The sequence below is a fragment of the Camelina sativa genome, chromosome 16, assembly GCF_030686135.1.
Source record: "Camelina sativa cultivar CO46 ecotype springtype chromosome 16, ASM3068613v1".
Classification (NCBI taxonomy): Eukaryota; Viridiplantae; Streptophyta; class Magnoliopsida; order Brassicales; family Brassicaceae; genus Camelina; species Camelina sativa.
Window position 1 is genome coordinate 19,956,650 of NC_141895.1, and position 23,876 is coordinate 19,980,525.

Below are 23,876 nucleotides of genomic sequence, written 5' to 3' on the forward strand. Positions count from 1 at the left end.
AAAAAAAACCCGAAATCAACGGATTCGGATTATGTGTAGTTGGATGCTCTATTTTTAACGGATCTAATCCAGAATTAATAATTCGCAATCGAATTGGGAATATTAGGAAAACATTAATATTAGCTTTTAAGGAATATTCTGTATTAGTTGTAAATAGAAATCATTAATAACATAGAAAATATTAGGTAACTAATAATGTTAAGTTTAAGAAATCTAAAATTCGTTTAGATATTTTAGGAACTCCTTACAAATAAAATTAACTAATTTAGATTCGAAATCTTTTGAATAATTAAATCATATATAAGTTACAGATATGTTAATCGTCTAAGATAATATATGGAGCATATTCCCAAAACTAAACTACTTTTACTATAATATAGATTGTTTGAAAGATTGTGTATTAAGGACTTATTTGTAGTATAAATATATTCTGCATTATTCTGATTTCTTAATAACCTAAACGTAAGAACTTGATCACAAAACAAATGGCTTCACATATCTTAACGAGATCAAGCTTTTCAACACAACTTTACGCATCTTGGTCAAAATCCTCCATTCCTAAAAGCAATACACTTCACTAACTGGGGAAACATTGAGTATGATATGTAAGTTGCTCCACCAATTCCATGCTCATATATACGAGTATCTTATTCATATTTTTATTTTACATGTATAAAATTTTCTTTAATATTTAAGTTTCCAAAGTTTTACTAGCAGCCCTTGACCAATTTTGACATATTTTACCTAATATTTTCATTGGATTGCAGCTGCCTTTGATGCAAACTATAATTCAGCCGGTGACGATGTAGTCATTTATGTTTTTGGCGTTTCAAAAACATTTTCTTTTAGGTAATTCTATTTTTACTGAATTCAGGTGTTTGTTCAAACTTATTTTGTAATCATTGTTTGATAGATACATAATTTCAAAATTGTTACAGGTTGCATAAAGGTTAAAATAGAAGGTTCTCAATTTATCTTTGATTCATTAATTCCAAAAGCTTACTGAGTTTACGCAGAGGTAAGCGTATTATGTCTAATGATATTTGTTATAGAGTTCAAGAGATCATCTGGAATTTCCATTTTTGTTTTCCAAAAATTCTTCAATTTATCTATTGTTGGACTAAATCATCTTAGCGTTTATTTAAGTTATTCTCACTTTATATATATTTTTGTTTATGCGTAGCATTGTGCACAATTATGTTTTTGAATGAACCATCGGCTTTAATAGCATTCTAACAGTCTTCCATGATTTTCATCATATAAATCTTTGTTTTATATCTTTGTTTTATTTATTACTTGTTTCCAACAGTCTTCCATGATTCTCTTAGCAATTAGCTTTTGGAGGATCATGATCATAAATTGCTGAATATAGAAACATTGCATACGAAGTTGAAGGGGTGAAAAATTAAAAATTAAAACAAATTGAGAAAATTCTGGGAATCTTTAATTTAGTTGTGATGACGGTAAGAAATGTCAAATGAAAATAGGGATACTAATTGACCAACAACATCATATTTCCCAAGTTTTTTTTTAAAAGTAAGAAAAATCTTAATTTGTCCTCTTAACAATTTTCTCCTCATTTCATCTTCCCCAATTTTAAAAAATCTTTTGAACTCTTCAAAAATTTCTCTACATTTCATCTTCTTGATATACTATGTCTATCATGCTTTTCATCATTTTCTTTCTATCCATTATCTCTCCAATTCAATGGGATTCACCTAAATCTGACAAGTTCTCAAAGTTTCCCACCAAAGGATATACTATGGTGTTCAAGGTATCTCTTCAAGGTTGTGGAAGGTTCACAAAGATCCAAAATGCCATTGATGCAAGTATTGGCTCAAGTGTAACCAAGACCCTCAGAGCATTCTCATCTCATATACTATGAGGAGAGAGAAGAAGAAAATGTCTTCTCCAAATTATTAAAGATATCATTATAGACCCTTCTAACCTATGTGTCACTTTTCTACTGGTTTTCAATTCTATTATAATTTTGTATTTATTTTTTTTAGTCTGAGTTAGATACTTCCATCAATATCACCGATAAATATGCCCACATACTCATTGATCTTATTTTAAGTATGTTTTAAGCATATGTTAAGCATTTTTTGTGCAATTTTCTTAGATATTTAACACTTACATCATATATGATATATGTGTGTATATATATATGTTCATATATAAAATGTGTACAAATATATAGTATAGTATTAGATAATGCAACATAACTTACTTAGTCAAGAAATATAAGAATATGTATGGCTTATATGAGATATAAGAAATTAAGAAATTGTTGATTGAAATGCAACAAGAATTTCCAAGCTTTTCAAAGTTTTTTAAATGTTTTTGAAATCAAAATTTTTATAGTTACACTTGATTACTAAAAAAATTATTACTAAATATTAATTATAAGAACTTGTTTCAATGACATTTTATTATAGAAAAAGTTGATGAAATTTACGTACTTCTCGGAAAGTCCTTTCACCAAATTCACATCTCCCTCGTATTAAAAAACATTAACTTTTGCACATGGGAACTTAATGAAAATTTTATGACTATTTCATAGCTCAAACAAAATTAACATAAACATATATCTGATTAAGTTAAAGTGATGTAAATTTAGTTTCACGTAGATTCATATATTTTGGTTTGGTACATCTTTTAAACTAAATTTACATCACTTTACCCTATATCTCTGGTCTCGTATTTTCTGTTTGTAGAAAATCATAATCATGTTCACGAAGAGGAAAGATATGGCTGTATCTTTTGTTATTATTTCTCCTTATACATATATATATGACGTAACATATATATATGATGTAAATCTATAACACAATTTTATACACATCAATGTTATTAACATTATAAAAAGGGTGGTTTCATTTATCTTATACAGTGAATCTTGTGTGATTCAAGAAAATTCTTCCACTTAGGTTCTCGAGACGAAACATATTGAAGAAAAATGGCAAAATCGGTGTTCATGTACTGTGTGGATTAAGTTCATTGACGAGCTTTGATGATGGTTTCACAACGGAGGTCAAGGGGAAGTTGTGAAGCGACGCCACTGATATCCTAGGCTTTGTGGACGACCAATACCCTATGTAGCATGTTTTTGTATCTCCCATTGCTAAATATATACTGAAAGAGTGACCAAAATTGTTAGTTAAAACAAAAAATGTAGAGATCCTTATAATAGAAATTAATTTTGACGTGCTAATCATTTTTAAATATCAAAAATTAACTACTAGCTAAGTCTAACAATGACTAATTATCTTGCAGAACTATTTTTCATGAGAAATGCTTTTATGTAGTAACAAACTATATATTCTTCTAAGTAATGACAACAAAAACACCCATTTACAAAAAATAGTATTTTTCTCTCTCTTGACGACTTTCTTGGCGATTCAAGAACTTTGTTCACCGTTTCGATCAAATTGGTGATTCAATCTTCTGTTGTAGATGGATTTTCCTCTCTTAACTAGATATGAAGCTCTCTTATCATGGCATATCAAGATGTATGGCTCCGTCTCCAAAATCTCAACTTGGAGTCGGATAGAAACCCTCTTGAAGTCTCAAGCGAAGCTAGGAGAAAGAGAGAAGAGGAACATACACTCAATCTGGTAGTTAAAGGTATTCACCCTTCTCAAAACCCCACTGGAATTAATTATATGATGCCAAAGATTTGGAAGCTGGATGGAAGAATCAGTGGTAGAATTAACGAGGATGGCACTGTTTAATTTTTCTTCAAGCAAGCTCACCATCTCAATACAGTATATGAAGGAGGTCCCTGGACATATAAAGATTGGCTGGTTATAGTCGACAAGTGGACTAGAAGACATTATCCAGACTATCATCGTGCCATCAAATTTTGGGTTAAAATCCATAATGTCCCTGACGATTCCAGAAATAACATAATAATCACATAAATTGGGGAGGTATTGGGATAAGTGGAAGAGGTTTATGTCCAACAGTCAAACATTAACCAAGCTGGCGAGGTTATGACGCGTATTAAGATTGTTGCAAATATCATGCTAATTTTTACTCGCTTCTTTCGCTTTGACGATATAGGGGAGCCAACTCTCATCCGATTCACTTTTGAGAAACTTAGGAAGTTCTGCACTACCTGTGGCGGCCTCAACAATCAAGCTGGGACCTGTTCACCGTTTCGATCAAATCGGTGATTCAGTTTCTGTTGTAGACGGATTTTCCTCTCTTAACTAGATATGAAGCTCTCTTATCATGGCATATCAAGATGTATGGCTCCGTCTCCAAAATCTCAACTTGGGGTCGGATAGAAACCCTCTTGAAATCTCAAGCGAAGCTAGGAGAAAGAGAGAAGAGGAACATACGCTCAGTCTGGTAGTTAAAGGTATTCACCCTTCTCAAAACCCCACTGGAATTAATTATATGATGCCAAAGATTTGGAAGCTGGATGGAAGAATCAGTGGTAGAATTAACGAGGATGGCACTGTTTAATTTTTCTTCAAGCAAGCTCACCATCTCAATACAGTATATGAAGGAGGTCCCTGGACATATAAAGATTGGCTGGTTATAGTCGACAAGTGGACTAGAAGACATTATCCAGACTATCATCGTGCCATCAAGTTTTGGGTTAAAATCCATAATGTCCCTGACGATTCCAGAAATAACATAATAATCACAGAAATTGGGGAGGTATTGGGATAAGTGGAAGAGGTTTATGTCCAACAGTCAAACATTAACCAAGCTGGCGAGGTTATGACGCGTATTAAGATTGTTGCAAATATCATGCTAATTTTTACTTGCTTCTTTCGCTTTGACGATATAGGGGAGCCAACTCTCATCCGATTCACTTTTGAGAAACTTAGGAAGTTCTGCACTACCTGTGGCGGCCTTAACAATCAAGCGGGGACCTGTTCTTTTCAGACTCAAGAAATGGAGTGTACTCCCCATGGAGACCAGTTAGTCCATCAATTGGAGAACATACCAAGTTCTCCTAATGTAGTTGCAGATGATGTGATGGTGGAGACAACTACTTCCAGCTCAAACATGGTAGCATCAGAAACTTTACGGCAAGATGGGACACAAGGAAATGTCATGGATTTTACTACGCTTGAATCTTCTCAACATCAGAAAAATCAGTCTCTCAAAATCCGCAATGTCGCATCTGCTTCTGTTGCAATAGAAGAGAGGGGTACTAAGCGTAAGATTGACACAATCAGGAGGATGCTGGTGCATCAACTTCTAAAAGGATAGTAACTGTCCATTCTGAATACAAAGCCAAAGGGGAGGTGAAAACCCCAAAGCCACCATCCCCAAGATGAGAATTTTGTATTGGAATTGTCAGGAGCTAAGGAACCCTCTGAAAATTCCGTACTTAAAGGATATCAATCGTAAGTATATGGTAACCCTGAGAGAAAACCAAGGCAATTACAGTGGAAGGCAATGGAAGAACTAGCCACAAAAGATTTCTAACAACATAGGCCAAGAGTGGTACTTGGGGATTTCAATGAGATTCAGAATAGTTCGGAAAAGATGGGAGGAGCAGAAAAGCATGAATGGCAATTCCAAAACTTTAGGAGAATGCTGAGGGTCTCAGGATTACATGACGTTAAAACTTATGGAGGGCCTTAAACTTGGATAGGCAACAGAAGTACGGGCATTATAAAGTCTAAAATGGACAGAGTGGTCGCTACAACAGATTGGAAGGAAAAATTCCCAAAAGCGCTTGTGAAATTGTTTGAATGGATTGGTTCTGATCACAAGCCAATGATGCTTCAAACAGAAAACAACAGGTGGAAAGGAACCAAACTTTTTCGATATTACAATAGATGGAGGTCAAACCAAGATGTTCATCAGGTCATTCGAAGTACTTGGAATCTAGAATGTCAATGCTTGCCTCCATATCAATTCAATGAAGCGTTGCTGAGATGTAGGAATAGTCTCTCTCGGTGGAAGTCAACACAAAATCTCAACTCGTATAAAAAGATTCAGCATCTGCATCAAAAGCTTCACAAAGCGTTTGACTCCCATCTTGTAGACTTAAATTATATTTCAGATCTAAAATTGCAGCTCCAACGTGAATATACTTTGGAAGAAGAATATTGGCGCACAAAAAGCAGAATCCTCTATATGCAAGCAGGAGATAAGAACACCAACTATTTCACGAAAAGACAAAGCAGAGAAGGAGTCATAACCATATAACTTCTTTACAAGATGCAAGCGGGAGCATTCACCAATCTTACCATGCGATACAAGAGGTTATCAGTTCCTATTTTTCTGACATCTTTTCCTCCTCTGACAGTGAGAATATAGAAACCATACTTCAATTCAACCAAGGGTCACTCCGGAGATGAATCAGAAGCTAACAGCCCTGGTTATGGAGACATAACTTTTTGAAGCTCTATCCAGCATGAATGTGGACAAAGCACCATGACCAGATGGGCTAGATGCAGGCTTCTACAAATATCATTGGAATGATATCAAATCAGGTGTGATTAAGTTTATTACTCATTTCTTTGAGACTGGGTACCTGGATCCACAGCTAAACCACACCCATATTTGTCTCATACCCAAAATTGATTCTCCTACCCAAGTCAACTTTAGACCGATTAGCTTATGTAATATCATATAAGCTAATCTCTAAAGTTTTGGCAAACAGACTTAAACCTTGGTTGAATTCTATAATATCTGAGTTCCAGTCCGCTTTTATACCAGGAAGACTTATAACAGATAACATCATTATCACTCATGAGCTCCTTCATTCATTGCGTACTAATAAAATCAAGACTCCATATATGGCAATGAAGCTTGATATAGCCAAATCTTTCGATAAAGTTGAATGGAGTTTCATTGAAGCTATCATGAATCGTTTGGGTTTTGCAGATAAATGGTGCCAGTGGGTTATGCAATGCATCACAACAGTATCTTACTCTGTTCTTCTCAATGGTACCCCTTCGAAGAGAATCATACCACAAAGAGGCTTGCGCCAAGGTGATCCTCTGTCTCCCTATCTTTACGTACTATGTACTGAGGGGCTTCCATCCCTTCTTTCTGAAGCAGTAAGGGCAAACCGTATCCATGGCTTCAAAGCAAGTAGAAATGAGCCTTCCATTTCTCATATGCTTTTTGTTGATGATTCACTACTTTTTTGTAAAGCGGATGAAGAAGAATGTCAGAGAATCTTGCATCTTTTAAGGATATACGTTTCAGCCTCAGGCCAGCACATTAATTTCCAGAAGTCAGCCATCCTTTTTGGTAAGACTATTCAACCCATATCCAGCAAAGCATCATAAGCTCTATTGGAATTACCAAAACTGGAAACTTTGGGAAATATTTGGGGTTACCTGAAGCAATAGGGAGAAACATGAAGCAATAGGGAGAAACAAGAGTGATGTTTTTGCTTATATATCTCAGAGGATACAACATAAGTTGGAGAGTTGGTATACTAAGTTTTTATCTCTATGGGGCAAAGAAGTGATGATTAAATCGGTAGCAAGGAGATACCTACAGCTTTGGAAGCACTGACTGATTCTAGTGATAACCTCGTGTAGAAAACCTTTACACATTCTTGCATCGCCAATGAAGCAAGCTTGAAAAAGTGATTTTTGTGAGCTGGTGTAAGGCAGTTGGCTAATTCAGGGAATTTTCTTGAGCTGGTGGACGATATATATCGAAGGATGGGATCATGCAATAACTTGGCTTTGCCTTCTGCCCCATCAAGCACCCGAGTTATAGCCTGATGTTAGTGAAGTTGTGAGAATCTTGAGAAGGGAAATGGACATTTCTTCGACTGCTTTCAAGTTTTATCCATCGCCTCCGGCAGAATTTTATGGCAGTACAGTAGATCAAAACGGACAAGTGTTGCAATTATCACTTTTGATGCACGTCTGTTTTGTACTTTTGTTTCCCTCTTGATACAACCATGAAAACGATTTCTTAACTTTCTTCGTCATTTATATTTTTCTTACATTACAACTTCACACACATTACATACTTATATTAGATTTCTTCTACACCCACTAACTTAGACTTTAGACTTAGCAACTAGCTATATTAGTCCCTTACCTCTAGACATTTGACTTATTCTCACAAGAAGAACCTAACCATCTTTACTCCAACAACTCTATTAAGTTGCTAAAATATAAACTAATCATATATTTAATACCAAACTAATTAAAGCAACCCACTCAGAACCTAAGCAAAATCTCCCTTCCACTAGAGAACCTCAACACACCAAGATATAAGTTGCTTAAGTAAAAACAGAGAAGCTTTTTTGTTTGTTGCAGCAAAAAAACAGAGCATAGAGAGATTAGAGAAAATAGTAGAGAAGAAGATGGGAGCACACATATTTAACAAGTTCAGTAGTGTCAATGTGACACCACCTACATCTCGCCAAGAATCTTGCACGAAATCCACTAGAAGCAGAAACATAGATACAAATTACAAGTGTCTCACTCATCACTCACTCATGGACACTCTTTGTATCAACCTATGTTCTAATGAGAAAAACACTCCCCAAAGCTAAAGCTTTTACATGTTTTCGCTTATCCTTCTAGCTATATTGTGTGCTACATAATGCGACTTCATATGGCTCCAACTCTCTCTCACGACCTCATCTTCAATTTACTTGAATCATATGCAGAAAGAACATAATCATATGCAAAAAGATCAGATGGTTGTTACATAATATGAACAAATATACAGGAGAGTAGATCACGAGAATAAGGAGTTGGACTCACATCTCAAGAAATTGCAGGATGAGATTTATTGATAGAGGGCTGCAACACTTGTTATTACCGATTAGTGGTAACAAGTTATGCGCCCACGAATACAAGCCAGCAGATAAATCACCTAGGGAGGCCTGTCACCGTTCAAAAACTTGAGCAAAACACAAGTGTTGACACTCTTGGTCCCTAGTTCACACACAAATTAAGGGGAAAAAGAAAAAATGTGAAAGTAGTAACCTGAGCCATCATCCAAACAATAAGGGGAAGCTTGTCCTGGCCTTAATACATGGGAAACACCCCCACATTTGTAGATTAGATCCTAACAAAGCACATCTGTACGTATATGAAACAAAGCAAGTTTTCTCTTTAGAACTTTACATTCTCCCGAGTGAAGCTTTTAAAAAAAATAGAACACAAGCATTGATCAATAACATATCACAAACCGAAACATTGATCAATAACATAACACAAGCCGATTCAAGCTTTAAAAGAAATTAACACAAACATTGATCAATAACATAACACAAACCGATTTAAGCTTTAAAAGAACAGAACACAAACATGGAGTCAAAATGAACAAGACGAGCCTTAACAAGGTTGAGACAGTGAATCTGAAGATATACTTATGTACGAAAGTTAAAACCTGCAAAATTTATACGAAAGTTAAACTATATACTACACACAAACCTCTTTCTTCTTTCTTCAGGTACTAGTCCGATCACTTACTAATCCACAACTGAGATTAATTTTGAGTTTTCTATTTATTTTTAGCCCACAAAAACATTGAGAAATCCTATTAGCAACGCCACTGGAGATTCCCTAGCCATTAACAACTCCAACAACTAATTAAAACATTACGATCAGAGAATGTGTTGACTAATGACTAATATTAATTGGTCTCGATTGTTATTACGTTATTCAAACATAAATCAGATTTCCGCACATATAATTCAATACACATAGTATGAGATATTTTTTTTTTTTAAATAATCATAAGAGATGTAATAGATCGTTAAACATTGAACTTCTTTTTGGTAAACTCGATGAACTCGACAACGGTAGGCATGTAAGGTTTCACAGCCTCATGGGCTTTAAAACTCTCGTACCACTGGAGCAGACCTGGTGTTGTTTCAGGATACAAAAACTTAACACCTAAAAACGCTTCGATGACAGAGAGTGGACCTACTATGGCTCCAACAGCTATATCGACAAACCCAATGTTATCTCCTCCGAAGAAGCCTCCGCCTTTGCTACTCTTTTAAAACGCTTCCTCAAGCGCCGCCAGATTCTCCATCAGATTCCCCGCCAACGCCATCTTCGCGGCATCGTCTTTTGCTCCCGCCACCGTATCAATCGATTCAAACAACTGTTCCATTCGCCGTTACAATATAGACCAAAGTAAGTGTCAGTCAAACTTCACACTAGGTAAAACCGTAAAAGAGTGTCTGTCAAATTCTTAAAATTACACTAATGTTATGTTTGTTTTAGTTTCAATAATTGTCCCTTTAAAGTTAAAAGATATTAAAACTTATTAACCGCCGTTGCCGGGGATCGGGTGACCCGGGTGACAGGCGGGAATACTTACCACTATACTACAACGACTGATTGACTAGTTTTCTCGTTCAGAAGTAAAACATTTATGTGTCCACTAATCAAAGACTATATATCATTATTTTGTTACCTTTTCGTCAACGAAGTGAGCCCAAAAACGAGCAAAGGCATGATCGGAGGGAAGTGAAGGGAGGATGGAAACATCTGACGGCCAAGATTATTGTTGTTGTTATTCTTCTTGCTGCTGCTACTGCTTTTCCAACTAGGGAAGTATCTCCGGTTTTGGTCGTTGTCTTGAGCTCATAACCCAACGTAACCAACACCACGAACTCTTCCTATTGTAGAAAAACCCTACAATCTCTCATACACTTGTCCCCCACACGCACTCTTATCCACCGTACAGTACTCCGTCGTAATACTATCAGTCTATCACCCGCTCCTTCCGATCCTGAAATAATGAAATGTCTTGTGATCACAACCATCACATGGAGTCACGGACCCTTCTTACACTACCCAAACCCCAAACAATTCCAAGGGATCCTACACTCGTCGCTGCGCCTGTGTATGTCACGTCCCAAGCCGTGGAAGTCGCCAACGTACTTTCACTCCAAACTTTGATGATATGTTTAATATCCGTCTGACTTGTAACCCAAGAAAACTCAACGTCGCGTTGTGTTTAATAACCTTTTCGTCAACGAAGTGAGCCCAAAAACGAGCAAAGGCATAATCAGAGGGAAGTGAAGGGAGGATGGAAACATCTGACGGCCAAGATTCATCGACGTACTGAACGATGTTGAGAGACTCACAGATTGAGACATCACCATGGATGAGGACAGGGACTTTCTTGTGGATAGGGTTGAATACAATAAGCAGATCGCTCTTCGATTTCAAAACGTCGGTTTCTTCGACGTACTCGTGCTCTACGGACTTGAGGTGTAGAGCCACTTGAGCCCTTAAAGCGAATGGACTTGCCCATGTCCCTAAAAGCTTCACGGTAGTGTTCGAACCATTCTGAGCCAACGTGGTTTTTTGTCTCTTTTTTTATGTGTAATGTGTCTCGAGACAAGGAGCTGTCTGTTTTCTTGTTTTTACACATCTGAGTATCTGGCTAAAGAGAAATTAGGAGTTATGTGTGTGTCTTTGTTTAAATCCATTGAGTTTTGGTGACTGACTAATTTATAAATTAAGGAACAATTCAATGTATGTTTGTTTCTTGTTTCTCTTTCATTTTCTTTACCGGTGGACATTTTGTTTTTTTTTTTTGTTGGAAAATAAGATGGTTTTGTGTCAGGATTGAACCTTGAGTTATCAAAATAAATCGAACCAAGAATTTGGTGAATTCTACGTCTCTATTCTATATATAGGTTTTAACTTCCAAGGTTTTTAATCTGACTGTTTAAAAGATTTAAGGTTGGTAGAATAAGACACTATAGACATAGACTCCACCTTAAAAGAATGAATGACAACACCACCAGATGCTTAATTTCAATATTAGACTAATAAAATCTTTTAAATTTTTTAATATTAGACTAATAAAATCTTTTAAATGATTATTAAGTTAAAAAATATATATTTTCTCTCTCTAATTAATTATGGGCGAAAATGACTTATTAATCTAAAAAAATTGTAAACCAATTAGAATTTTTAAAAGTAAGAACCATATATTTAAAAGATCTTTATTATTTATAACTATATTTTATTGTAGATGCTTGTTTCTATTTTGTTTGGATATGAGCTTATGAATAACAGCTTTGAACACCTAATACACAATCCGTTCAGAATCAGTCCTGGTCCAAATGGTAAGAAAGACAAAACAAATAAAATAACATTAAGAAGTTAACTATCAGTATTAACTAATTTTTGTGGATATTGGTCGTTAATACTTTTGACTCAAGATCGTTGGTTCGAGTGACGACGTTTAGGAAAGAACCATAAAAATTATTCGGGGATATACGGGCTAGGCTCGGAATCTGTAAGTAATTCAAAAAAAAAAAAACAAACATTTTGAACTAAATATTAATCTGATGATTTTGCTCACAAAAGTATTAATTTTGAATCTTTTTATTTTTGCATTTAGGAACTAAATATAAGAAGGAATTATTTCTGATCATATATGTATTATTTCTGATCTTATTGCCATTCTGTATTTTTATCAACTGTGTGATTAGAAAGACAGAAAAGGCAGATAGAGAAGGGTTCATTTCTTTTCTTAACATAGAGGAGATAGGAAGATATGAAAAGGGTGATATATATATATATATATATATATATATATATATATATATCGTGTTACGGAATTAGGGTTTAACTTAATCCTTGGTTTATGATCTTCTTCGATTCATCGGTGGGTGGGTGAATTACCGGAACATTCTTTTAAATTCTTAGATTCGTCTTCTCTTACTATTGATCACTAGATAACTTCCCCCAGCGACATGTACACAACTATCATACATTTTTTCTTTACACATCGAATCGAAGCTACAAGTCCAAGATGATCAGTTACAACACCTCACACCCAAATGTGAGTAAAATACTAGATTTTAAGTTAACGGGTTTGGTCCAAAAGAGCTCCCATAAGTCTGGAAGAAGGAAGCTGCCGTCCAGAACAATCTGATGAGCAGAATCACCGTAAACACGGTTCCTCCTAGGTTGCATATTACCTGCGAGAAAAAGTTAACAACACACGTCCATGAAATCATCACACCTGAACTAATTGAAGTTAGTCTAACTCACAAATTTCTTAAGGTGATCGGTTAATTGCTTACAAACAAGGGCTCATAAACAAGACTTTTAAGCAAGGAACCCCAAACATAAAAACTTGCGAACTACACATACAATTCAGAGATATTCTGTAATATATCTAACTATCTGATCAAAACTACATACAACAAGGAAAACCCCAAAACCTATCACACAATGCATAAACCAACCATATACAATTCGATACGAGTGACTCGCGTAGTAAGCACATGGTCAAAGATTACCTCAAGAAACGCTCTTGTTATGGAAAGTGAACCCAATAGCAATATCCCATCTACTGCAAAAGACACCTACAAATCATAGAAACAGAGGAATCAACACAATGTGCAGCACACAATGAAGCTTTTATGAGATTGAAGTAACTCTATAAAACCATTACAAAAGCCAGACGAAATAAAGACACAAAATTAAAGAACTATAAACGTAGAACAAGAAGAGACTCACGAGTCGAGGAGACATGGCTGCTGGCAAAACCCGTCGCGATGCTTTCTTAGCACGTTTCGAGACTTTCTTGAACATGCTTCTCAAGAATCTGATCAAAAGATCGACGCTGCTCTCTCTCTCGTCTTCTTCTTCATCGTCATCCTCGTCGGGAACCACATCGTACTCGTACCCGCCAAAGAATCGATCGTCTGAATCGTATCTCCTACGCGACTAAGAGTAAAGAGATTGAGTAAATTCAAATTTTCCAATTACACAAAAATTGAGATAATCAGAACGTACCTGAGAGCTACGGTACGAAGCGAATGAGCGATTCAGGCGGCGGATACGACGGCGGAGTAAGATAGAGCTAAAAGAGTAAGGAGCTGTAGACACAAATCTCTGTGAGCCATTGACGAAATGTCGCGACGGTGATGATGAAGATGATGATAAGGTTGTAGCTATGGCCATTTTGTGGAGCAGAGAGAGAGAGACCACCAGTGGCAGTGAGTGAATTGTAAATTAAGAGTGGACCTTTTTGATAATTAAATACAATTTGGGCTATATTCGTAAGTGTACATAAACATAAGGTACCGTTTCTTTAAGTAAACTAGTTTCAGGTGTTATGAACCTTTTTGATAATATATAAAACTTTAAGCTGTGTTTGGAAAGCTACATAAATATAGGGTACAATGTGTGAGTAATTTGTAACTAAAAATTGCCAATTTTGATCATAAAATAAAACTATTGATATGTTAGAAAAGATTCATAAATGTAAGGTACCATTTTGTAAATTTACTTTTTATTTTTGTTTGCCGTTTCAAAAAAAAAATATCTTTTTCACTAACAGAAGAAAAGCTTTCAGCTTTTGTTTTTGTTTGTCTTCTCCAATTGGTAAAAAACCCTACCGCCGCGACCACCGACACCGAGGGAGTTCGCCGCCGTTAAACCACCAGTGAGAAGCTTTTATCAAAGCCTAGTTCAATGAAGAGGTGAATGTGCTTTAGAGCTAAGATTCTTTATATCTTCCCCGTCGGTAATTTCATAAAATTGGATTGTTTCTCTTATATAAAAGCTTTCTGCTTTATGAAAAAAAAGACAAAGACTTTGTGTTAATGTTATTGAGAATTTTAGGTTTTTGTGTACATTGGTTTCGTTGTTTCTTGAATTGGAATTATGTGGTGAAATTTTTAGTTGCTTTTTTATTGCTTTTTTGTGTAGGAGACAGAAGAAAGTGATGATAAGCAATGAGATGGATTTGTCAGATGCAGTGATTGTAAAATCTGGGAGATTGAAATCAGTTGTGTGGAATGATTTCGATAGAGTTAAAAAGGGTGAGACTTACGTTGCAATCTGTAGGCATTGTAAGAAGAGACTTAGTGGATCGAGCGCTAGTGGGACTTCCCATTTGAGGAACCATTTGATTAGATGTAGGAGGAGAATTAATGGTAACGGTGTTGCTCAGTATTTTGTGAAGGGGAAGAAGAAAGAAGGAAGAGTTGTTGAGCTAGCGAATGAGAAGAAGAAAGATGAAGAACAGCTTAGTGTAGTGAGTGTTAGATATGAACATGATGATGATGTTGTTACTGGTGTATGTGCTGGTTTGGATCAAAGGCGGAGTAGGTTTGATCTAGCACGGATGATTATCTTACATGGGTATCCGTTGAGTATGGTCGAAGATGTTGGATTCAGAATGTTTATTAGAAATTTACAGCCTTTGTTTGATCTTGTTGCGTTTGAAAGAGTTGAGTCTGATTGTATGGAGATATACGCTAAAGAGAAGCACAAGATGTTTGAAGCGTTGGATAAGTTACCTGGAAAGATTAGTATCAGTGTTGATGTGTGGAGTGGTTCAGATGATACTGATGAGTTCTTGTGTTTGGCAGCACATTATATCGATGAAACATGGGAACTGAAGAAGAGAGTTTTAAACTTTTTCGTGGTTGATCCGTCTCATACTGGTGAAATGCTTGCTGAAGTTGTAATAACATGTTTAATGGAGTGGGATATTGACAGGAAGTTGTTTTCTATGGCGTCTAGTCATTCTCCACCGTTTGGTGAAAACGTGGCTAACAAAATCAGAGACCGGTTGTCGCAGAACAAGTTCTTATACTGTAACGGGCAATTGTTTGATGTAAGCTGTGGAGTCAATGTCATTAACCAGATGGCTCAAGATTCGTTGCAAACTTGTTGTGACACAATAAACTTGGTTCGAGAGAGCATTAGGTATGTCAAAAGCTCAGAATCTATTCAGGAGAGATTCAATCAGTGGACTGTTGAAGCTGAAGCTGAAAGTGAAAGGAACCTATGTATCGATGACCCAGTGAGATGGGACACAACATGTACCATGCTGGAGATTGCCTTAGAGCAGAAGAGTGCGTTTTCACTCATGAATGAACGTGATCCTGATTCCGTGTTATGTCCATCTGATTTGGAATGGGAGAGGTTAGAAACAATTGTCGAGTTCTTGAAAGTCTTTGTTGACGTGACAAATGCCTTCGCAAAGAACAGTTGTTTACCGGCCAACATATACTTCCCGGAGATATGCGACTTACACCTCCGGTTAATCGAATGGTGCAAGAACCCGGATGAGTTCATTAGCTCTCTAGCTGTAAACATGAGAAAGAAGTTCGATGATTTCTGGGATAAAAACAACCTGGTTCTAGCCATTGCTACCATATTAGACCCACGGTTCAAAATGAAGCTGGTGGAATATTATTACCCGCTGTTTTATGATACTAGTGCTTCAGAGTTCATTGAAGATGTTGTTGAGTGCATCAAAGCGTTGTACGATGAGCATTCTGTAGGATCACTGTTAGCATCATCAGATCAAGCCCTTGACTGGCGTAATCATCATCATGGGTCAAATGGTGTTCGCCATGGGAAAGAGCTTGACGATAGATTCATAGAATTTGATAGGTACATTAACAATACAACTACTACTACACCAGGCCAAGACTCTAAATCGGATCTTCAAAAGTATTTAGAGGAGCCGCTTTTTCCCCGGAATTCAGATTTCGACATCCTGAACTGGTGGAAAGTACACACACCGAAGTACCCAATCCTCTCTATGATGGCACGTAACGTGTTAGCAGTTCCAATGTCAAATGTATCAACAGAAGAAGACGCCTTTGAAACTTGTCAAAGGAGACAGGTTAGTGAAACTTGGCGTTCGCTTAGACCGAGTACTGTGCAGGCCTTAATGTGTGCACAAGATTGGATCCAGAGCGAATTGGAAAGCTCTTGAAACTCTTGATTTTGTCCTGAGTTTTGTTTTCTTTGTTAGTTTAGATCTCAGCTCCAGCTTGTTTGTTTATTGTCTGTACCTCTCGACAACAGTTGTTTTAGTCATAATTTATATTCAACCTAGCTAGGTTTTTTTGCTGTATCACAGAAGCATCATTCATTTCTCTGTACAGAGTTTGGCTACAATGGAGTTAAGTGATAGAGTGGTTTCAGTTACTTGGACCATAAATCTATGTAACTCTCATATCCGATACACAACAAAATTACGGGTTTTTAGAGAACAATGGATAGTTTATCAAACACATACATAAAGGAATATGAAATTACAAAAAGTGGTTAAGAACAGAAAGCAAAAGAGAGAAAAAGAGCTAGTATGTGGAATAGCAATTTTTAGTTCTTTTGGTACTTACAAAAAATAATCTGGAGTCTTGCGAGTGGTTTCGGGTTCGATTTGACGTGGGGCTGGATCAAACTGAAGGAAGTTCTGGTCCATGTTCTCACCAATCTCTAGAATCGCAGCCATGTTGCCACAACGGTAGCAATAATTTGGGGCACTGAATACAGTCACAACGTTCTTTTCTTGGCACCAATTATAACCTTCCATGACAAGTTGGTGTGCTCTTGAAATCAGAGAGAGTCCATTGGTGTGGTTAAACTGAGTAGCGATATCTTGTCCGAAAGTGTAGCCTGCACCACGAGGAGATATTCCCCAACCACACCGGTCATCTGGATCAGACCATAAGAGATCACACATTGGTCCTTCATGTGGAACCTACACAACAGACAACACACAAGGGTTATTGTCTCGTTTATGTAATACAACGTAGAATCATCAGCTTTTGTAGGTTTGTATTTTGTAACTCACCTCTTGAATTCGCTCTAACGATCTGATGTTGTCAAGTGTATCTAAAGAAGGTGAAAGACCTCCATGTAAACAGAACACCTACAGAAAACAAAGTTTCATAGTTTCAAATCCAAAACGGGCAGAAGTAGATACAAGACTGTAAAAAGATGATTAGTTTAAAATACCTGACTCTCAATGAGAGCTGTAAGAGGAAGATAATCAAAAAGGTCAGTGAAGTGCTTCCATACATTAGCGTTTCCATATTTCCTCAAGCATTCATCATAAAATCCATACCTGAAAAAGGTATTTTGTAATGAAAGGCATTTTGAGACAGGGGACAACTTCATACCGAGAATGCACAGAATTCACAACTTAGTAATGAAAATGCGTACACTTGAGTAATTTGCCGGCTTTCATGATTCCCTCTTAGGATCGTAAGTCTATCTCTGTATCGAACTTTTAAGGCCACCAAGAGTGAAACCGTCTCAACTGAATAATACCCTCGATCTTCAAAAGTTACACAATTGTGTTAGTTATATAGATAAGTGACTTTAAAAAAACAGAACAATAAGAACTTAACATAGATATAACAAGGTACTCAGAACACATGAAGTTTTGGCCTTTTCTTAAGCAAAAACTTCCAAAGTAACTGAAAACATAAATCCAAATCCGAGTACTCAGAAACATTAAACAAGGATAAAATGGAGTAAGCTTCATACAAGAACCCTAAGAATAATCAAAAACTGCTACTAGCAAAGATCAAAACTTTTGGATAGATGAAACAAAACAAAAACAATAAATCCTACCACTAATGGCTAAACACTCCCAAATAAGTACACATCAACCCAAAAAAAAGTCAAACAGAATCAAAATCCCCAAATCAAGAAATCAACAAACGTAGAAAACCCTAAAAAGGCTAAATTTTTATAGAGAGAGAGAGAGAGACACTGACCTACATAATCACCCATGAAAAGATAATTAGTATCAGGAGCAGAGCCACCAATACGAAAAAGCTCGATGAGATCATAAAACTGGCCGTGGATGTCACCACAGACGGTAACCGGACATTTAACCGGTTGAACATTATACTCCTCAACGAGAATCGTCTTCGCTTGCTCACACAACGTCTTCACCTCCGCTTCAGATAACGCTTTACACTCCATCAACTGCTCGATCTGACGATCGATATCTCCGGTCGCCGGCGGCATCTTCTCCGATCCGATCTATGTATAAAACAATCCGGAATCTTTTTAATCTTGGATCCGGATCTTCGTCTCTTGATTCAATCTATCTATCATCATGACGACTCCATGGATTGGATTTTTTTAAGAATATGAGAAAAAAAAAATTGTGAAGTTCGATTTCGTTGGAACTTTGTATTTTTTTTTGGAATTAATTTTTATTTATTTATTATTTTAAAAAATATCTCATCGGAATTTGATTATTTAATTTTATTTTCTCTCCGGCAGCCGCACCGAGTCAAAAGTCTATCATGGGGGACTGACACGTGGCTTCTCGTTTTTTTTTAATGGCCCTTTTATACACAAGGCTCGTTAATCGTTATAGATGAGTTTCTTTAAATTAGCCCAATCGGCCCAACAACTTGTTAATTTCTTAAAAATAAAATTCATCTTTTAACATCATAAACTCTACCGAGTCTAACCATAGTTTTAACTTTTAAGGTACGTTGAAAGTGAAACGCATAAATCTTTTAACCCTAAATTTAAATTCTAATGGTGATTAGCAACATATTTGGTCTTTATAATGGTGATAAACCAGAAATTTTAAATGTCTAAGATTATATATGGTACGTGGATGGAAAGTTTCTTACAAATTAATTAGCAAATATTAAACGATTTTCATAATTTATTCTTTATTCTTTCACTTTTTAGTTGTCTTTCTTATTAAGTAATTATATGAATAAATTTTTCTGTTTAATTAAAATTTCTAGAGCGAGAGGAGCCGTCATATACAGTTCAAATGTTGTTACACAGCTTTAAGACTGGTCTTCAGTTACTTTTTGATTCTCGACGACTGGAACCAAAAAGAAAAGGTTGATTGATTATTGTGTCTCTGTTAAGTCTGTCTAATGCGTTACGTTTGGTAATCCATTCAAATTAAAGATGTTCAAACTCTTACAATTGTGAACTTTTAAAAGAAATATCGATTCGTTAAGTTTGAACTAAAACTAAAATGGAAACATGTCGAGATCACATGTTCACTTTAATTTTGTTTAAATTTACAATTAATTATATTTTGGAAATAAAAAAATAAAAAACAGTAATACGATTTGCTTTACTATGTGCATATGTGATCGATAGACTGATAGTTACTTTTACCATGATATAACGAAACCCATGTTTTCGTTGAAGAAGACATTTGCATATATCAATTTGTAACACTAATGTGGATGGTTAGAGTTATAGTATAGAGGATTTTATGGAGCCGAACCGGAACCATAAACTCAGAAAATCTCTATATTACTTTCCTTTTTAGTGTTTCTATAATACTTTGATTTATCTGCAAATAAATGATATAATCTACACTATATATTCCGTGTTTTCGGGTTTATCTAATTACATATTTGGAGATGAGTTAGTAATTCGTTCTCCCAACCCTCTCACCACGTAAACTAGTTATACTACCTAAGGAAAAATATACCAATTAATGAAAGACCAAAATGTTGTTTCATGTTCTATTACTACTTCACTTTTTGATACATATGTTGTATACGGTGGTGATGTAGTAATTTAGTAAGCTAAGTTTACTAGTCTTTTTATGTTTCAAGATAAGTAAAATTAATTTACAAATAATGGAAAAGAAAATGTAAAAAAAGAGAGAAAGAGTAGTGGTGGAGTTAACCCCACAAAAGAACAAAAGAATAAAAGATGGGAAAAAGCATAACACAAAGAAGCATTGTGGTCTCCTTTATTTAGAAGAACCATTACACACATTCTCCTTTTCCAAAAAATTTCGGCATTTGGAGCTCATATTATTTTTTAAATGTATATATATGCTATGCATTTATAAGTTACACAAAAAAAAAAAAAAAAATCTTATGTATCCAATCTTTGTCGACATCTCTTTTATTTTCCCCCGAACAGATGCTTTCAGAATACATCAATAATAATGGATTCGACATTTTTTTTAATGATTGGATAAGACTTTCAAAGTACAATTGTTCTTTACACAAACAAAAACAAAAGAAAAGAAATTCATCTTATATTTCTTTTGCAAATATTTTTGTAATCTACGATTTCAAATCGTATTTTGAGATTTAATCACGTCAATAAATACGATGTTTTTACAGAACACTTGATCTATCTCTTACTAAATAGCATGTTATTTTGTTTGTCATGCTCTGAAATAGCATGTTTTTTAGAACAACAGAGGGGAATATTTTATAGGATATGGGAAAGAATGTTAGTTACAAAAACACTACTCGCTCGTTTTCGTGTGTTTTGCACATTAAAAGGTCTAATAATCATCTACCTAATAAAATAATTGTTCATGATCATTTGGTGCAATTACCCAATATATAATTGTACAATACTACAAAAATGAGAAAACAACAAAAGCATCTAAACATTATTTAGTGATGGATCAATCAACTAGAAATAATCAAATATAAGTTATGCAATATGTGAGAAAAACACTATTGCATATTTGCATGCATGTACGTTATATTTCCTCTTTTCTTTCTTCAAATCTTTTTTCATAATCCAAATATCAGCGTATTCGTTTTTTTTAATGTCTCCTAAACTAATATTGGAAAGTAGAAGTGTAGGGTCACAAATATTTTGAGCATATTAAAAGATTCGATCCCAAATGAAAGGAAAAGAGAATCTAGCAGCATTACAAGACCTATGAATTTGCCAAACAACTATACTTATCCCTCTCTCTCTGCTTCTTTCCCTAAGCTTTCACCGTACTTATGCTCTCCCCGGTGGTCGTCTTGAGTTCCTTGCTCTCCTGTATTAAGATAACGTAATATAGTATTAAGAATTTTAAAAAATCTGTTAATCCAAATTATATGTAAACGATAACAAAATTATACAACCTTCATTTGAGTAAACTATGAGTACTTCGTTCTACAAAATATGATCTAAGTAGCTAGGTTCTTTATAGGTAACTAAGAAATGAGGAGAAAAAAAAGAGAGAGGAAAAAGAGAGTATTTAAAGAGGGCTAAAGCTTCCATAAAGGAAAAAAACAAAGTTTTTAAAAGAAGCCATCTTATAGAGTCATTGAAAACAGATTGTTAACGTAAAGACTGAATAAAGCTAGCAGACAGCCTTTTGCGAGCTTCTGTGATATGTCTCACCGAATCTGAGTTAGCTAAAAGAAACAAAGTGTTTATTTTTTTTTGGTAGAATTGTGCTATAAGTATATATGTAGTGACCCCAAAAATAAAACTTAACATAAGATGCAAATTGAGTCATATTAATCGGATTTATCACTAGGCTATATATTGTCCTTCTTAGACTTAGCACCGGATAAGTGGTCCGACTAATCCCGGGAATGAGCATGCCCCTTAGTAAGGAGTTTCCCGTAAACTCACATGTAAATTAAGGTACATGATGAGTAGAAAATCCAAGTGAACAAGTGATCCACATGTATAATTTTGCGCATAATGGATAGAGAATTTATAGGTTGTAGCGAGTTTACACCCTTGACCTTAGACCCAATACGAATGTGTTACCAGTTACCACACGCGGGTATAGGCAATATGTATTGTTATATTGAAAAATCAAACAGCAACATGCAAGACACATATATATGTATGGGTAAGAATTTGTTGAAAGTAACAAGAAAAAAAAAACAAGAGGTTAGTAAAAAGAACCTGTTGTGTATAGGATCGGGTCCACGAGGCACTTTTCTTTTGCTGACAACGTAGCTAAGATCACCGTGTCTTGATCTATCTTCGTCATGTTCTTGTTGTATTTCCTTGGCGTGTATAAAGGACGCCGCATTGGAATCATAGTTGTTCATTGTCGCAGCTGTAGTAATCTCTTTTGTTTTGTCGGTCTCGTTGTTGTTTTGTAATACAAACGCATCGATCATAATAAGAGTGACTAAACCGACCGTAAATAGCGTACGGATCAACAGTTGGAGACGAAGGGAACGGTGATTTCGCATGGTTTCCTAGCCTTCGTGAATTTTGTTTTTGTTTTATCCTATATTTCTTGGTTTGTAGAAATAAAGACAGATATTAACATTGATCAAAGTAGTAGGGTTTATATTCGAATTTCTTGAATGGAAACTATAATAGAGAACAAAGATGAGTGGCAACAAAAGCAAGGGAAAGAGAGATAGATATAGAAGAAAGATAGAGAGAGAGAGAGAGGGTCTTATCACTTTGATGAGTTAGGATGGTTGGTGCTCTTTATAGGTTCCATGGTTTTTATTCGGTTCAGTATGGTTTGCAAACTTTACTCGAAACATTAGGATAGAGAGAGAAAAATAATTTCTGCTATGAATCTTTATATATTTCCGTGAGATATAGAAATAATGTTATCTTTAAGCATGAATCCGTATGTTTATGTCGTCACTTTCTTTTGTCCTAATAATTCATCTAAATATATATTTATTGAACGCAATATTCTATTTTTTAAAAAAAATAGAACAAACAAATATGAAAAAGAGAGAATGAGATATAGAACAGCTGGTCCGAAACGTGACATCAAGGGAATTTATTATATATCATACTATGAGTATTACAATTCTTGTGTATTTTAAGTTCATGCAGTTTTATGTACTTAATCACTAAAAATAATATACTGCACTCATATAAAATTGCACGTGCCAAAGGGTTCCCTTGTACTTTTTCTCACGTACAATTCATCTCTTTCGTATCCAAAAAGTAAAGCTAAGCACATAACTATGCCATGCACACCTAACTTTTATACTATACATCTATAACCAAATTTTATAAACACATAACAGTTATTTTCAGGTATATTATTCATTTCGCAAATTTTATTTTCTATAATAGTTAATTTTATACGCATGTCTGCATATATGTCGAATTTTGCGCATACATAATATATATATATAGTATCTACCTAGTTCCGTTCAAGCTTTTATTCCTCACCGTATTTTTTGTGTTCTTTAATGTATCTAGTAGTGTAGTACCATTTATAATATAATATATCATTACAAGAGTTCCCCTATGCAAAACATCGAATAATATATTTTGATTTGTCGAGATATGATAAGCAATAATTTACATTAACAAAACATAATATGCGTTAATCACCTTAACCATTCTTTATGTTTCTTAATTAAGATTTGCATATTTTAAAGTTTTTTCTGCAAATAAAGATGAGAATGACAAGATTGACTAGACCCA

At 35.2% G+C, this 23,876-nt stretch overlaps 5 protein-coding genes and 1 long non-coding RNA gene across 7 annotated transcripts; 2 read left to right on the forward strand and 4 right to left on the reverse strand.

Annotated features, from left to right (window-relative positions):
• Positions 1-458: 458 nt before the first annotated feature.
• On the forward strand, positions 459-2,068 carry LOC104750846 (uncharacterized). The gene is made up of 3 exons (XR_761726.2): positions 459-605; positions 768-849; positions 939-2,068. It is a non-coding gene; the product is annotated as an uncharacterized LOC104750846 (long non-coding RNA).
• Positions 2,069-9,717: 7,649 nt separating this feature from the next.
• On the reverse strand, positions 9,718-11,352 carry GSTU12 (glutathione S-transferase TAU 12). The gene is given in 3 exon segments (XM_010472693.1): positions 9,718-10,071; positions 10,941-11,297; positions 11,299-11,352. Coding segments are annotated over 3 exon segments (765 nt in total).
• Positions 11,353-12,627: 1,275 nt separating this feature from the next.
• SHW1 (short hypocotyl in white light1) lies at positions 12,628-13,911 on the reverse strand. The gene is made up of 4 exons (XM_010472694.3): positions 13,740-13,911; positions 13,461-13,670; positions 13,241-13,306; positions 12,628-12,916 (listed from the first exon to the last, which is right to left on the reverse strand). Exons 1-4 carry the CDS (start codon positions 13,905-13,907, stop codon positions 12,797-12,799), a joined length of 564 nt encoding a protein of 187 aa, XP_010470996.1. The 5' UTR covers positions 13,908-13,911; the 3' UTR covers positions 12,628-12,796.
• A 24-nt stretch (positions 13,912-13,935) lies between these two features.
• On the forward strand, positions 13,936-16,824 carry LOC147925759 (zinc finger BED domain-containing protein RICESLEEPER 2-like). Of its 2 annotated transcripts, none has more exons than XM_087491316.1 (2): positions 13,936-14,428; positions 14,658-16,824. In XM_087491316.1, exons 1-2 carry the CDS (start codon positions 14,421-14,423, stop codon positions 16,681-16,683), a joined length of 2,034 nt encoding a protein of 677 aa, XP_087347442.1. In that variant the 5' UTR covers positions 13,936-14,420; the 3' UTR covers positions 16,684-16,824. The 2 variants fall into 2 exon arrangements, with proteins under 2 accessions (XP_087347442.1, XP_087347443.1); XM_087491317.1 differs by having other exon boundaries at positions 14,270-14,472.
• A 75-nt stretch (positions 16,825-16,899) lies between these two features.
• LOC104750849 (serine/threonine-protein phosphatase PP2A-5 catalytic subunit) lies at positions 16,900-18,969 on the reverse strand. Its single transcript, XM_087491319.1, has 5 exons — positions 18,479-18,969; positions 17,919-18,033; positions 17,712-17,820; positions 17,548-17,625; positions 16,900-17,454 (listed from the first exon to the last, which is right to left on the reverse strand). Exons 1-5 carry the CDS (start codon positions 18,732-18,734, stop codon positions 17,089-17,091), a joined length of 924 nt encoding a protein of 307 aa, XP_087347445.1. The 5' UTR covers positions 18,735-18,969; the 3' UTR covers positions 16,900-17,088.
• A 2,339-nt stretch (positions 18,970-21,308) lies between these two features.
• Positions 21,309-22,874, reverse strand: LOC104750850 (CLAVATA3/ESR (CLE)-related protein 26). Its single transcript, XM_010472696.3, has 2 exons — positions 22,368-22,874; positions 21,309-21,498 (listed from the first exon to the last, which is right to left on the reverse strand). Exons 1-2 carry the CDS (start codon positions 22,661-22,663, stop codon positions 21,459-21,461), a joined length of 336 nt encoding a protein of 111 aa, XP_010470998.1. The 5' UTR covers positions 22,664-22,874; the 3' UTR covers positions 21,309-21,458.
• Between the last annotated feature and the right edge of the window lie 1,002 nt (positions 22,875-23,876).

Bases quoted from the DNA above. Each gene is read 5' to 3' on its own strand.
- SHW1 (XM_010472694.3), bottom strand. From the start codon at position 13,907: ATGGCCATAGCTACAACCTTATCATCATCTTCATCATCACCGTCGCGA. The intron at 13,671-13,739 runs GTACGTTCTGAT...CTTTACTCTTAG, and splicing joins CTTCGTACCGTAGCTCTCAG to TCGCGTAGGAGATACGATTC. The intron at 13,307-13,460 runs GTGAGTCTCTTC...TATGATTTGTAG, and splicing joins CAGCCATGTCTCCTCGACTC to GTGTCTTTTGCAGTAGATGG.
- LOC104750849 (XM_087491319.1), bottom strand. From the start codon at position 18,734: ATGCCGCCGGCGACCGGAGATATCGATCGTCAGATCGAGCAGTTGATG. The intron at 17,626-17,711 runs GTATTTTAAACT...TGTTTTCTGTAG, and splicing joins CAGCTCTCATTGAGAGTCAG to GTGTTCTGTTTACATGGAGG. The intron at 17,455-17,547 runs GTGAGTTACAAA...TCTGTTGTGTAG, and splicing joins CGTTAGAGCGAATTCAAGAG to GTTCCACATGAAGGACCAAT.
- LOC104750850 (XM_010472696.3), bottom strand. From the start codon at position 22,663: ATGCGAAATCACCGTTCCCTTCGTCTCCAACTGTTGATCCGTACGCTA. The intron at 21,499-22,367 runs GTTCTTTTTACT...ATCTTAATACAG, and splicing joins CCCGATCCTATACACAACAG to GAGAGCAAGGAACTCAAGAC.